At 37.1% G+C, this 12540-nt stretch overlaps 1 protein-coding gene across 1 annotated transcript; it reads right to left on the bottom strand.

Moving 5' to 3' along the window:
• Positions 1 to 1478: 1478 nt before the first annotated feature.
• Positions 1479 to 2800, bottom strand: mRpL12 (mitochondrial ribosomal protein L12). Its single transcript, NM_001047058.1, is given in 3 exon segments — positions 1479 to 1769; positions 2209 to 2485; positions 2659 to 2800. Coding segments are annotated over 3 exon segments (540 nt in total). The 5' UTR covers positions 2718 to 2800; the 3' UTR covers positions 1479 to 1565.
• Between the last annotated feature and the right edge of the window lie 9740 nt (positions 2801 to 12540).

The following is a 12540-nucleotide window of genomic DNA, read 5'->3' on the forward strand; positions in this document are numbered from 1 at the left end:
TTTATGTTTTTATCTGTGCTTGGTCAAATCTAATGTAGTAATAATAATAAACCCCCTGGCTCTGTAGTGTGATAGCCTTCAAAGAGTATCCGGCAAGAAATTGATGGGGTGAGCCGAAAAACAGGCTCAGTAGTGTGAATTGGGAGAGGCCTATGTCCAGCAGTGAATGAGGGGACTGATGATGAAGATGATAGTCAAACTGTTCTTGAGTGATGCAATCTTTCTAATGGATATTTAAAACTAGATTTTAAGTTATCACAGCCGTTAAAGACATAGCATGTCCTGAATCTCACCCTAACTCCAGTATTTTGTCGTAATGTAATTTTTTTATATTTATTTGTTATACTTTCTCATGGAAATCTAGGTACTGTTTAATAAAACTTTAAACGCCTCTACGTTCTGAAAAACAGCATTTTTGGATAGTACTATAGGATATATAGTGTTCTTATCAATGTACAGTATTTAGCGAGACTATGAAATCGGTAAAATGAACCGCTCCATTTCATTAACTAGTGGTAGGACCTCTTGTGAGTTCACACGGATAGGTACCACCACCCTGCCTATTTCAACTGTGAAGCAGTAATGCATTTCGGTTTGAAGTGTGGGGCAACCGTTGTAACTATACTGAGACCTTAGAACTTATATCTCAAGGTGGGTGGTGCATTTACGTTGTAGATGTCTATGGGCTCCAGTAACCACTTAACACCAAGTGGTCTGTGAACTCGTCCACCCATCTAAGCAATAAATAAAAAGACAGTCACATTGTTTACATTACATTGGAAGTTTAGGTAATTTCTCCTTTATTATGGTTTGATTTTTTGGAATTCTATTTTCTAGTACCTATTAGTCTTACTAGTATTGTTTGGTCAAAAATTTAAATGAAATTTCAATTAATTCTCTTACTAGTATTGTTTGGTCAAAAATTTAAATGGTATTTCAATTCATTCTCGTCTGGAAACCAGCCACAAGAGTATCATTTCACACTAAGTTCAAACATCTTTCTGTGACTATGCTCTGTGGAAACAAGCTGGGATATTCAGTAGCCCTGTGTTACAAAAACACAACAGATCGACACCAATCAGTATTGGATGAACGGTAATATATCGGTGCTTGAAAGGCAAACGTGACTAAGCGACAATGCGTGAACTTTACAGTAGACTAATTTAAAGTTGAAATACCTGAAAAAAAATCTATTTTAACGAATCTAGCGACAGCTACAGGATTGAAATGATTTTAATAAGACCTAGAAATATATTTTTTTTTGGGCATCGAATATGGTTATTGCCTATCATTTATGTACAAAGCAGTTATTGTTGCTTAGTCACATCTGCCTTTCAAGCGTCGATATATATTTTTCTAAGGATTCAAACTATTTCCATACCAAATTTCATAAAATTCACTTTTTGCACAAGACTGGTATTTTTTAGTATATTTAATATTGGTAGGTGTTGTGTGCACAGCTAATTAGAATAATGAAATATTTTCACATAATATATATTTTAATATTGACAACTAATGAAACAAAATTATTATTATTATCAACTAAATGCAACTTATATCTATGACTATTCAATTTCTATAATGGCTCCAACTTTGGTTAATGCCTCTTTTAGTTTCTCGGCTTCATCTTTAGAAATATCTGCCTTCACTACTGTGGGTACACTCTCGACAAACTTCTTGGCCTGCACTAAATTAAATCCTTCAAGAAGACCCTTGACTTCTTTGATCAGTGCCACTTTTTGTTTGTCATCAAATTTCGTCATTTTAACCTGAAATGTAGATTTTAAATGTTAACCTGAATTTAAGTTATATATTTATGTAATCTCAGAAGAATTACGAATTATCTATGATTTTTTTAATGAATGTGGTTAAGTACTGTCATTTTACACTTTAGAGCTATATCTGGGGTGGTGGGGAGTCTTGAGAGCTCGAACATGCCTACTTCTGGTGTGAAGCAGTAATGAGTTTCGGTTTGAAAGGCGAGGTAGATAATCACTTAAAACCAAAAGGGGTGTGAGCTTATCCACTTGAAGCAAATAAAAAATATAAATATTTACTCTAAAATATGGAGAATACAGGAAGTACCTGTTCAGAAACCTTTATTCAAAAACTCATAAGGTACCTATATAAGTTTTTGTTTCAGAGGTGTCTGGGTTATTTCATAAAAAGTGTATATTTTCCAATTATGAATAATTTGAAATAACTTACTGTAAAACTGGTCTTCACAGCTTTCGGGGCTGCCTCTTCTTCATCAACAGCAGCCGCTGGAGCCATTGCGAATCCGCCCATTGGCATAATTGGAGCGTCGGGCAGGTTCAATCTCTTTTTTAATACTTGACTCAGCTCTGATACTTCTAAGAGATTTAAATTAGTAATTTCGAAGACGATCTTCTCGATTTTAGGCGAAACAGGTTTATCTACGCCTTCAGGAACTGGGATAGTCAGAGGTGTGACTGTTTGTGTTACCTCCTGCCGAAGAACAGAACTGAAATGTTTTAAAAATTGAATAAGTATTGAAATAGAAAGTATTTTGTCCAGTTTATGCATGTATATATATAAGAAAATGAGTTTTTTGGATTAATAATGTATAAATCAGACTGAGAATTTATCATAACCTAAAAGAAATATAGTAATTTAAGAATGAAAATATAAATTTACCATCTTGATAAAGATCGCCACTGCAAATTGACATTTTTAATTATTCTGATTCCGTTCATATTCCTAGTCTTATTTTTAGATAAATTCTCAAACAAAATAATATTAGTTTGACTGTGTGTAGGTATTTCAAAATCTTTTTTTTTTAAGAGATTTTATGACCTTGGTAACTAGGACCTTTAAGTCATGTCTTATTTTACTTTATATTCTTAATTTTATGAAAAATGATAATATAGAGTGAAATGAAATGAAGATGATTAATTTGAGAGATTAATCAACTGGGATGAAATTTAATGAAATGAGATGATATGGGATGAAATACAATCGCAGTAAAATGGTGGTCATTTACTGAGGTTTTTTCAGTGGACTTTTTGGAGGAACCCGAGAAGTTACGTCCAGCAGCTTTGTTTCATTTTCCCACATTTGTGCACTTTCACAGATATTAAACAGTTAATAAACCACTATTATTACACATTTAAACCTGAAGAAACACTAAATAGACAAAATAAAACAAATCACACAACTTCACTCCTCGCGTTCCCGCCAAAAAGTTCAAAATCTTTTTTTTTTTAGTTTATGCATAGATTATACACTTAATATATTCGAGAATCTTATGGCCTGATATCCGAAGAACGAAACCGCGAGTTACCGCCCCATCAGTCTCCTCCCGGCGATAGGCAAACTATACGAACGGCTCCTTCGTAAACGCCTCTGGGACTTCGTATCCGCGAACAAAATTCTGATAGACGAGCAGTTTGGATTCCGCGTCAGACACTCGTGCGTCCATCAAGTGCACCGCCTCACGGAGCACATCTTACTAGGGCTGAACAGGCGGAAACCCATTCCGACAGGAGCCCTCTTCTTCGATATAGCGAAGGCGTTCGACAAAGTCTGGCACAACGGTTTGATATACAAACTGTATAACATGGGAGTGCCAGACAGGCTCGTGCTCATCATACGAGACTACTTGTCGAACCGTTCGTTCCGATATCGAGTCGAGGGAACGCGTTCCCGGCCCCGTCACGTCACAGCCGGAGTCCCGCAAGGCTCCGCCCTCTCCCGGTTACTATTCAGTTTGTATATCAACGATATACCCCGGTCTCCGGAGACCCATCTGGCGCTCTTCGCCGATGACACCGCCATCTACTACTCGTGTAGGAAGAAGGCGTTGCTTCATCGACGACTTCAGACCGCAGCTACCACCATGGGACAGTGGTTCCGGAAGTGGCGCATCGACATTAACCCCACGAAAAGCACAGCAGTGCTCTTCAAAAGGGGTCGCCCTCCGAACACCACGCTGAGCATCCCTCTCCCGACTAGGCGCGTCAACACCCCCGCCCCCGCCGTTCGCCCAATCACGATGTTCGACCAGCCCATACCGTGGGCCCCGAAGGTCAAATATTTAGGCGTCACCCTCGACAGTAGGATGACATTCCGCCCCCACATCAAGACGGTACGCGACCGTGCCGCCTTCATTCTAGGACGTCTCTACCCGATGATATGTAGGCGAAGTAAAATGTCCCTTAGAAATAAGGTGACACTCTACAAAACTTGCATACGCCCCGTCATGACCTATGCAAGTGTAGTGTTCGCTCACGCGGCCCGCATACACTTAAAATCATTCCAAGTCATTCAATCCCGTTTTTGCAGGATAGCCGTCGGAGCCCCGTGGTTCGTCAGGAACGTCGACCTCCATGACGACCTGGACTTAGAGTCCACCAGTAAGTATATGCAGTCGGCGTCTACGCGCCACTTCGATAAAGCGGCACGACACGAGAACCCTCTCATCGTGGCCGCCGGTAACTACATTCCCGATCCTGCGGACAGAATGGAAAGCAGTCGACGTCGCCCAAAACACGTCATCTCGGATCCTCCCGATCCACTAACGGTGCTTTTAGGTACTTCAAGCACCGGTCACCGTTCTCGTCGAACCCGTCGCTTGCGACGAAGGGCTCGACGAGTAAATTAACTCTCAGACACAGCCCACTGAGTTTCTCGCCGGATCTTCTCAGTGGGTCGCGTTTCCGATCCGGTGGTAGATTCTGCGAAGCACGACTCTTGCTAGGGTTCGTGTTAGCAACATCGTCAGGTTTGAGCCCCGTGAGCTCACCTACTAAAGTTAGGGTTACGCTGAAATAGCCGCTAGGGCTATCAGCTTAGGTAGGGAAAAAAAAAAAAAAAACCTGATATCCAGACCTTTAGGCCAATATTTCAAATTCTGGGGATGACGTGGGGTGACCAGGTGAGATATATTATACATATATATATTATAGATATATTTTGTTAATGTTTCAATTATTAACATATTCAATTTGGTGCATCAAAATTTACAAGGGATGATGGGTAAAGAGCTAGAAATTGAAATGTTTTTAAATATGCATAATATTAATGTATTCTGTGCCACTGAGCACTGGTTTAGAAACTATGAATTATTGTTTAATTTTAATGATCACCAGTTGTCAAGTTCCTTCTGCAGAGAGAACGCTATTCGCGGTGGCTCACTGATTCTCGTTAGTAAATGTTTGAAATGTAAGGAACGAAAAGATGTAGTGGCCCTCTCTGTTGAGAGAATTATTGAAATTTCCTGTGTTGAGCTTGAGCACCTCATTGTCGTCTGCGTCTACAGACCTCCTGATGCGTTATATGATTATTTTGAAAATATTTTGGAAAATGTATTGCTAAAGCTTTCTGTCTCTAATAAACAAATTTTTGTATGTGGTGATTTTAATATTAATCTTTTAGAAAACACAAATGCCACTATTAGATTCAGAACACTGTTAAAGTCATATAACCTCCCAAACTTATTTTTAGAGCCTACTAGGACAACAACCACATCGGCAACATGTTTAGATAACATATTTACAAATGTAACACCGATTAACAAAAAAATTATTAATCAGTTAACATCAGACCATAGTGGAAAATTTGTGTCTTTTGAATCTAATATGAATTCTAAAGATAAAAATACTCTTGTGATTGTTCCTATTAATAAAAAACGAATTGAGAAGTTTAGAAATAATATTAAGCAAGAACATTCAGAAATTATTTATAACAAAAACCCAAATTTGTCATACCAGAATATGTTTGAGAGAATTAATTTGGTCTTTACTGATGTATTTATTCATAAAACTGTAACATTAAAAAACAAAACAGTGTTCAGCGAGTGGGTCACCACCGGAGTGTACAAAAGTAGAAAAAAGTTATATGATCTGTACTCTGAAAAAGCTTATAATAATGATGAAACATTTCATCAATATGTCAGGAACTATTCAAAACTATTTAGAAAAGTTTGTTTAGCGGCAAAATCTTTACATTTAAGTGAATTAATAAAAAATGCCCCTGACAAGATAAAGATGACTTGGAACATCATTGGTAGAGAAAGTGGAAAAGTCAGAAATAGCCACCAAGAATTCTCATTAAAAATAGATGATAAATTGGTAACTAGTCACGAAGATGTGGCTAATGCTTTTGAAAAGTTTTTCTCTGACATTCCAGTTTCAACTACCACGTCTCTAAATTCATCCCCCACAGCAGCTGAAATATTATTGTATAAACATGTCAACAAATGTAATGAAATTTTTAAATTTAAGGAAATTAATTCAAGCAATATAATAAAAAGTTTTAATAGCCTTAATGTACAAAATACAGCTGACTTGTGGGGAATATCAGTAAAGGTTTTGAAGTCTGTAATAGACATTATTGCTCCTCATCTTGCTAGTATTTTTAATGATTGTATTAGGTGTGGTGTATTTCCTGACTTAATAAAACATAGTAAAGTGATTCCTCTTTTTAAATCTGGTAGTACTGATGACCCCTCTAACTATAGACCTATTTCAGTACTCCCTACGTTGAGTAAAATCTTTGAAAAAATTATTTTGACACAACTTTTAGAACATTTTAATTCAAATAACCTGCTTCATAATAAACAATTCGGGTTTACCAGGGGTCGCTCTACAACTGATGCAGGTGCTTATCTAGTCAAAAATATTTTTAAATCTTGGGAGGAATCACATGATTGTCTTGGAATTTTCTGTGACTTATCCAAAGCATTTGACTGTGTTGAACATGAAACATTGGTGAGGAAACTACATCACTATGGTATTGGGGATGGTGCATTGGAACTTATTACTTCCTATTTATCAGGACGGATACAAACAGTAGATGTGAAAGGTAATAGATCTTCAGGTACCTTGTTGAAAATGGGTGTACCTCAGGGTTCCATTTTGGGTCCTTTTTTATTTCTAATATATATAAACGATTTACCTAGTTTTATTGAGTCCCGACGCGAGGTCGTATTATTCGCAGATGATACACCTTTATTATTTAAAATTAAACGACAATTACAAGTCTATGACGAAGTGAATGATGCGATTTCGTGTGTGGTTCATTGGTTCCGTATCAATAACCTATTATTGAATAGTAAAAAAACTAAATGTATTAAATTTACTTTAAAATGTATTAAACCATCTTTAAATGTGAGACAAGTGGATAGTGATGTAATTGTTTCTGAGGATACAGGATACAGGAGAAGATTGCACAAAGTGGGAATGAGTTGCTCGCTCCGGGCATTTCAATATCGTAGTAATTGTTACGTTATAATACTCATTGTAAAAAATTCATATTTAAAAAAATAATAATCTAATATTAAAAAATAAATAAATAATAATTTCATATTTAAAAAAAAAAAAAAGACATGCCCGCTGAGTTTCTTGCCAATTCTTCTCAGGACGGAGGCTAGTTCTTGTGAATTGGCGGTAGTTCTTTTGACGTTCAACAAGTATGTACTTTCATTTATGTTGAATAAAAAATTTTTGATTTGATTTGATATGAATATTGATATTTGAGATATTCCCCATAGATTGTACATCCTAAGCATTGATAAATCTATGATTTAATCTCATATTTTCTCATTTACAACTAATTCGCCCAAAAAAACAACCTAATATTTTGTAAAAAAAATAAACTAAGTTCCACTCTCACAATAATTTTAAGTAACTGCTGTATCTCGTGAAAATCAGCAAAATTATGGGGTCATCAAAGCACCAGCATAGTGCTGAGGCTGCTTTTCAAGCTTGGGTTTGTAAGGTTTGTTGTAAAATAATTAAAATAAAATTGGTCATGTTAAAGTTAAGGCAATTTTTGTATTGCCAAATAGCAACACTGTTGGTGGTAGCAATGCCAGTGGTGGGGTTGTGAGATAATAAAAAAGGCGGTAGTCTGAGAAACGAGAGGAAAAATCAGTGTATTCGGTAGTGAGCAGATGTCTAAAGATTGTAAAAGTGGAGTTTCAAATAAAGCAATACAGAATTAAGTAAACTACTGCAATCTGTGTATTATTTCCTGACTGTTGGAAGTGGAGTTTTACATCTCAGAAGTGCGGTCGCCTCACTTCCAGAACATGAATAGAGAAGGCACACATCATTTGATGACACCCTCGCGCAGCCGTAAAGGAAGCCGAGGCGAAGCGAGTCCCAACCGATCTCGTACTCGCAGCCGTAGCTCTCGCACGTGCAGCCGGGCCCGGGAGCTGGAACTGTACCAAGAACGTATCCAGCGACTAGAACAGGAACTGCAGCAAGAGCGGGAGATGGTACGGCGACGCGAGAGAAGTACACGGCGCCCTTCAGCCGAGAGGCCACTTGCGACCTCTCTTCGTGCAGCTACAGAGGTGCGCCGGAGTGACGATGCGCGGCATGCAAAAGTCAACCATGAACGTCGTGCCACACATATCAGGTCACGTAGTCCTTCCTTTTCTACTAATGATGTTGTCAAAATAATACAGTCTATTAAGCACGGTCCCGAATCTCAACCGTTACCGCAGAACACACCGATGATTAATAAAAATATAGATCACAAGAATATTCTTCCAAATTTTGACCCTTCTGTTAAAAATCAGCGAATAGACGTGTGGCTGAAAAAGGTTAATGAATGCGCGTCGGTTTATGGTTGGGACGATAGGACTACTATACACTTTTCACTACAAAAACTTCAAGGATTGGCCAAGTTGTGGTTCGAGAGTCTAGATACGATCTTGTATACGTGGCAAGAGTGGCAAGATAAATTAATAAACGCGTTTCCTCACGAACTAAATTATGGCCAGTGCTTAGAAGACATGTTGAGACGAAAAAGCAAGCTTAATGAACCTATAGAGCAATACTATTATGAAAAACTGTCTCTGTTAAACCTATGTGGTATTTCTGGTAAGCGCGCTGTCGACTGCATAATTCACGGAATTAGTGACAGGACTATGAAGTCTAGTGCCTTAGCTTTGCGCTGTTCTCTTCCAGAAAATCTTTTACAGTTTTTAATGAGTTGGGACACAGATCAATTGATTAATGATCAATCGCATTTGAGAAATAAAAATGCCTCTGACACTGAATCAAATTCTAAAAAGAATTCCGGTCAAGGTATTTATTGTTTTAACTGCAAACAGCAGGGGCATCCGTATTTACAGTGCCCAAAGCCGCTAGATAAATGTAACAAATGTGGTAAGATAGGACATAAAACGGAAACCTGTTTTAATCAGGAAGAGGGTTCCTCAATCGGTTTGGTGGTCTCTAAAAATAACTAGCTCTAGTGCAAAATTAACCGAAAACTTATCTTAACGACATTTTCTTCGAGTCGTATCACACATAAAATAGAGAACATTCAAGACAATATTCCCCATGAAAGGCTCTGGTTATAAGTTAATATAGTCCTCGGAAAGTATACCTTTTCATCTCGAAATTTGATGACGTACGTGCTAGTGTTCTGTAGGCTAGGTGACAATCTGATGTAATTCTTCGTTAATCAATCAAACATTACAGAACAATCGCATATCATTATTATGAAAAATTCAACTACTTAACGGTTTTTAAGCATGAATTCTGAACTGTCCCACTCAGATTTATATAAGGAATATGATAAATCCCTTGAGAGAAAATATGTAGCAAGTCTTGAGCAGCTGACATAGTTAAGATCTTAAGTAGATTATCTAAAGAATATTTTGAGTTATCTAATTATAAATCAGGTTCGTTCAGTCAGTCAGTCCGTCTCCCTGGGTTTGAGGGAATGGGAATGAAGCATAAAATGCTATATTCGATTTAATAAAGCCCTGGATACATGTCGCGTCACTTAAACTTGGTGGATCAGTGGGAAGTAAATCTTTACTACTGACCGTGAATAATTCTAAGTGTTTAATAATTTTTGTCAATTACATTATTTAATGTCAATTATGTAATATTATTGTCAATTAATTTGTCAATTTAATAACAATAAATGGATGATTAAATGATACACATATATAACTGAATTGATGAAGCACTTACGCTACCGAATTATTCTTTCTTTGTTTACAGGTCAGGAGCGAGAATTGATCGGTTCGCACCTCGACCAGAAAGTCCTTGAGAATTGATTGGTTCAAGGCAAGACAGAAAATACTATAGCTGAGAATTGATGTTCAGGGCGAGACAGGAAATACTACAGCTGAGAATTGATTGGTTCAGCTTGTGTATTTCATAAAGTCCTTGAGAATTGATTGGTTCAAGGCGAGACAGGAAATACTACAGCTGAGAATTGATTGGTTCAGCTTGTGTATTTCATAAAGTCCTTGAGAATTGATTGGTTCAAGGCACACATTAACTGAGAATTGACTTGTCATGGCAGTTTCATAACTGAGAATTGACTTGGCATGGCAGTTTCATAATTGAGAATTGACTTGTCATGGCATTTTCATAACTGAGAATTGACTTGTCATGGCATTTTCATAACTGAGAATTGACTTGTCATGGCAGTTTCATAATTGAGAATTGACTTGTCATGGCAGTTTCATAATTGAGAATTGACTTGTCATGGCAGTAACACAACTAAAAATTGGCTTGTTATGGCAGTTTACAACTGAGAATTTACTGTCTGTTTCGAAGAAATTTTGATATGTATAACTTTTAAGGAGTATTTTGTTTCACTTAAATGAAAAAATGTTAAGTGCCTCTTTTTTTTTTGTAATTTACTGTTAACGCTGTTACGCTGACGACTAATATTGGCCTAATGTAAGGTTACCACCTGGGTCATGTATGGGGACATACATGGTGTCAGGACGGTCGAATGTAAGGTTTGTTGTAAAATAATTAAAATAAAATTGGTCATGTTAAAGTTAAGGCAATTTTTGTATTGCCAAATAGCAACACTGTTGGTGGTAGCAATGCCAGTGGTGGGGTTGTGAGATAATAAAAAAGGCGGTAGTCTGAGAAACGAGAGGAAAAATCAGTGTATTCGGTAGTGAGCAGATGTCTAAAGATTGTAAAAGTGGAGTTTCAAATAAAGCAATACAGAATTAAGTAAACTACTGCAATCTGTGTATTATTTCCTGACTGTTGGAAGTGGAGTTTTACAGGTTGATAATATAGAACTAATTGCCCCTTGTCTAGGCTGAATATAAACTAATCAATAAAAAATAAAGCCAAAAAATTTTTTTTTCCATTTGAACGGTATGCTCCAAATGAGCATCGGACGTAAGCTACTTCTTTTTCGTCGCTTTCTTCAGTACTGAAGGTCATGTCCTTGAAACTTGACCGTAGCCTGTCTCGTGAGTTGTTTCTACTTCGACCGGTCCTCAGCTTCTCGTAGGGCGGTTGCAACTGGCAGTCCAGTTAGGGTGGTTATTTGATCACACCAGCGGCTAGGTGATGTAAAGAAACTATATTTCTTTCAAATGTACTATCATTTGCACAGCGCTCTATAGCTCCTGTGCACTTATATAGATGGCGCTGTCGACAATGGTGACATGCGTTGTTAATGAAGGGAATGACATCTTCCATGTTCGGGCATATTGTTATAAATTAAATTAGATCATTATTTTAGGGAATTGAGAGTGGTGGACTTTAATATCGTTTCTGTGTTTTCAGGCGAGATACCTATAATGTGAATGTACTGTTAATTTCTGTTGTGTATGTTATTAAGTTGTAATTGTAAGTTATTAAAATAATAAAATCGCTGTTTTCAGAGCAACACCATATTTGTTTCAACTACAATTCCATTTATAATTCATAGTAAATTAAATAGAAAAGTCTTATAGTCTTTATAAATCATAGAGATGCACCGTAGATGAATGAATAATTCTAGAAAATGAAAGAAATCAACTTTTCATGATCAGTTCAAATTTTTTTTTATTGTTTACATGTGTGGACCAGCTCACAGGCCACCTGGTGCTAAGTGGTCACTGGAGCCCATAGACATCCACAACGTAAATGCGCCACCCAACTTGAGATATAAGCTCTAAGGTCTCAAGTATAGTTACAACGGCTGCCCCACCCTTCAAACCGAAACGCACTACTGCTTCACAGCAGAAATAGGCAGGGTGGTGGTACTTACCCGCGCGGACTCACAAGACGTCCTACCACCAGTAATTACGCAAATTATAATTTTGCGGGTTTGATTTTTACTACACGATGCTGTTCCTTCACCGTGGAGGTTAACCATGAACATTTGTCGAGTACGTATTACATTAGAAATTGTACCCGCCTGAGATTCGAACACCGGTGCATCGCTCAACACGAATGTATCGGACATCTTATCCTTTAGGCCACGACGCGGCGACGACTTCAAAACGGTTTTCACATTCATAGATAATATTAAATATTAAAAGAGTGGTAAAAAACGCTTTTGCCACCGAAAAAGTCTCAGTAAATGACCACCATTTTACTGAGATTATATTTCATCCTATATCATCTCATCTCAATTTGTTTTCATTTCGTTTCATAACATGTTTCATATTAATCAACTTCATTTCATTTCATAATATCCTTTTTCATTTAAAAAAAGTTTTCCTTAAAATTAAAATAAGACTTGACCTAAATATCCTAGTTACCAGGTCATTTAAAAAAAAACCGATAAATTTACGAAATGTCA

Source organism: Bombyx mori, chromosome 17 (assembly GCF_030269925.1).
Source record: "Bombyx mori chromosome 17, ASM3026992v2".
In the NCBI taxonomy this organism is placed as follows: domain Eukaryota; kingdom Metazoa; phylum Arthropoda; class Insecta; order Lepidoptera; family Bombycidae; genus Bombyx; species Bombyx mori.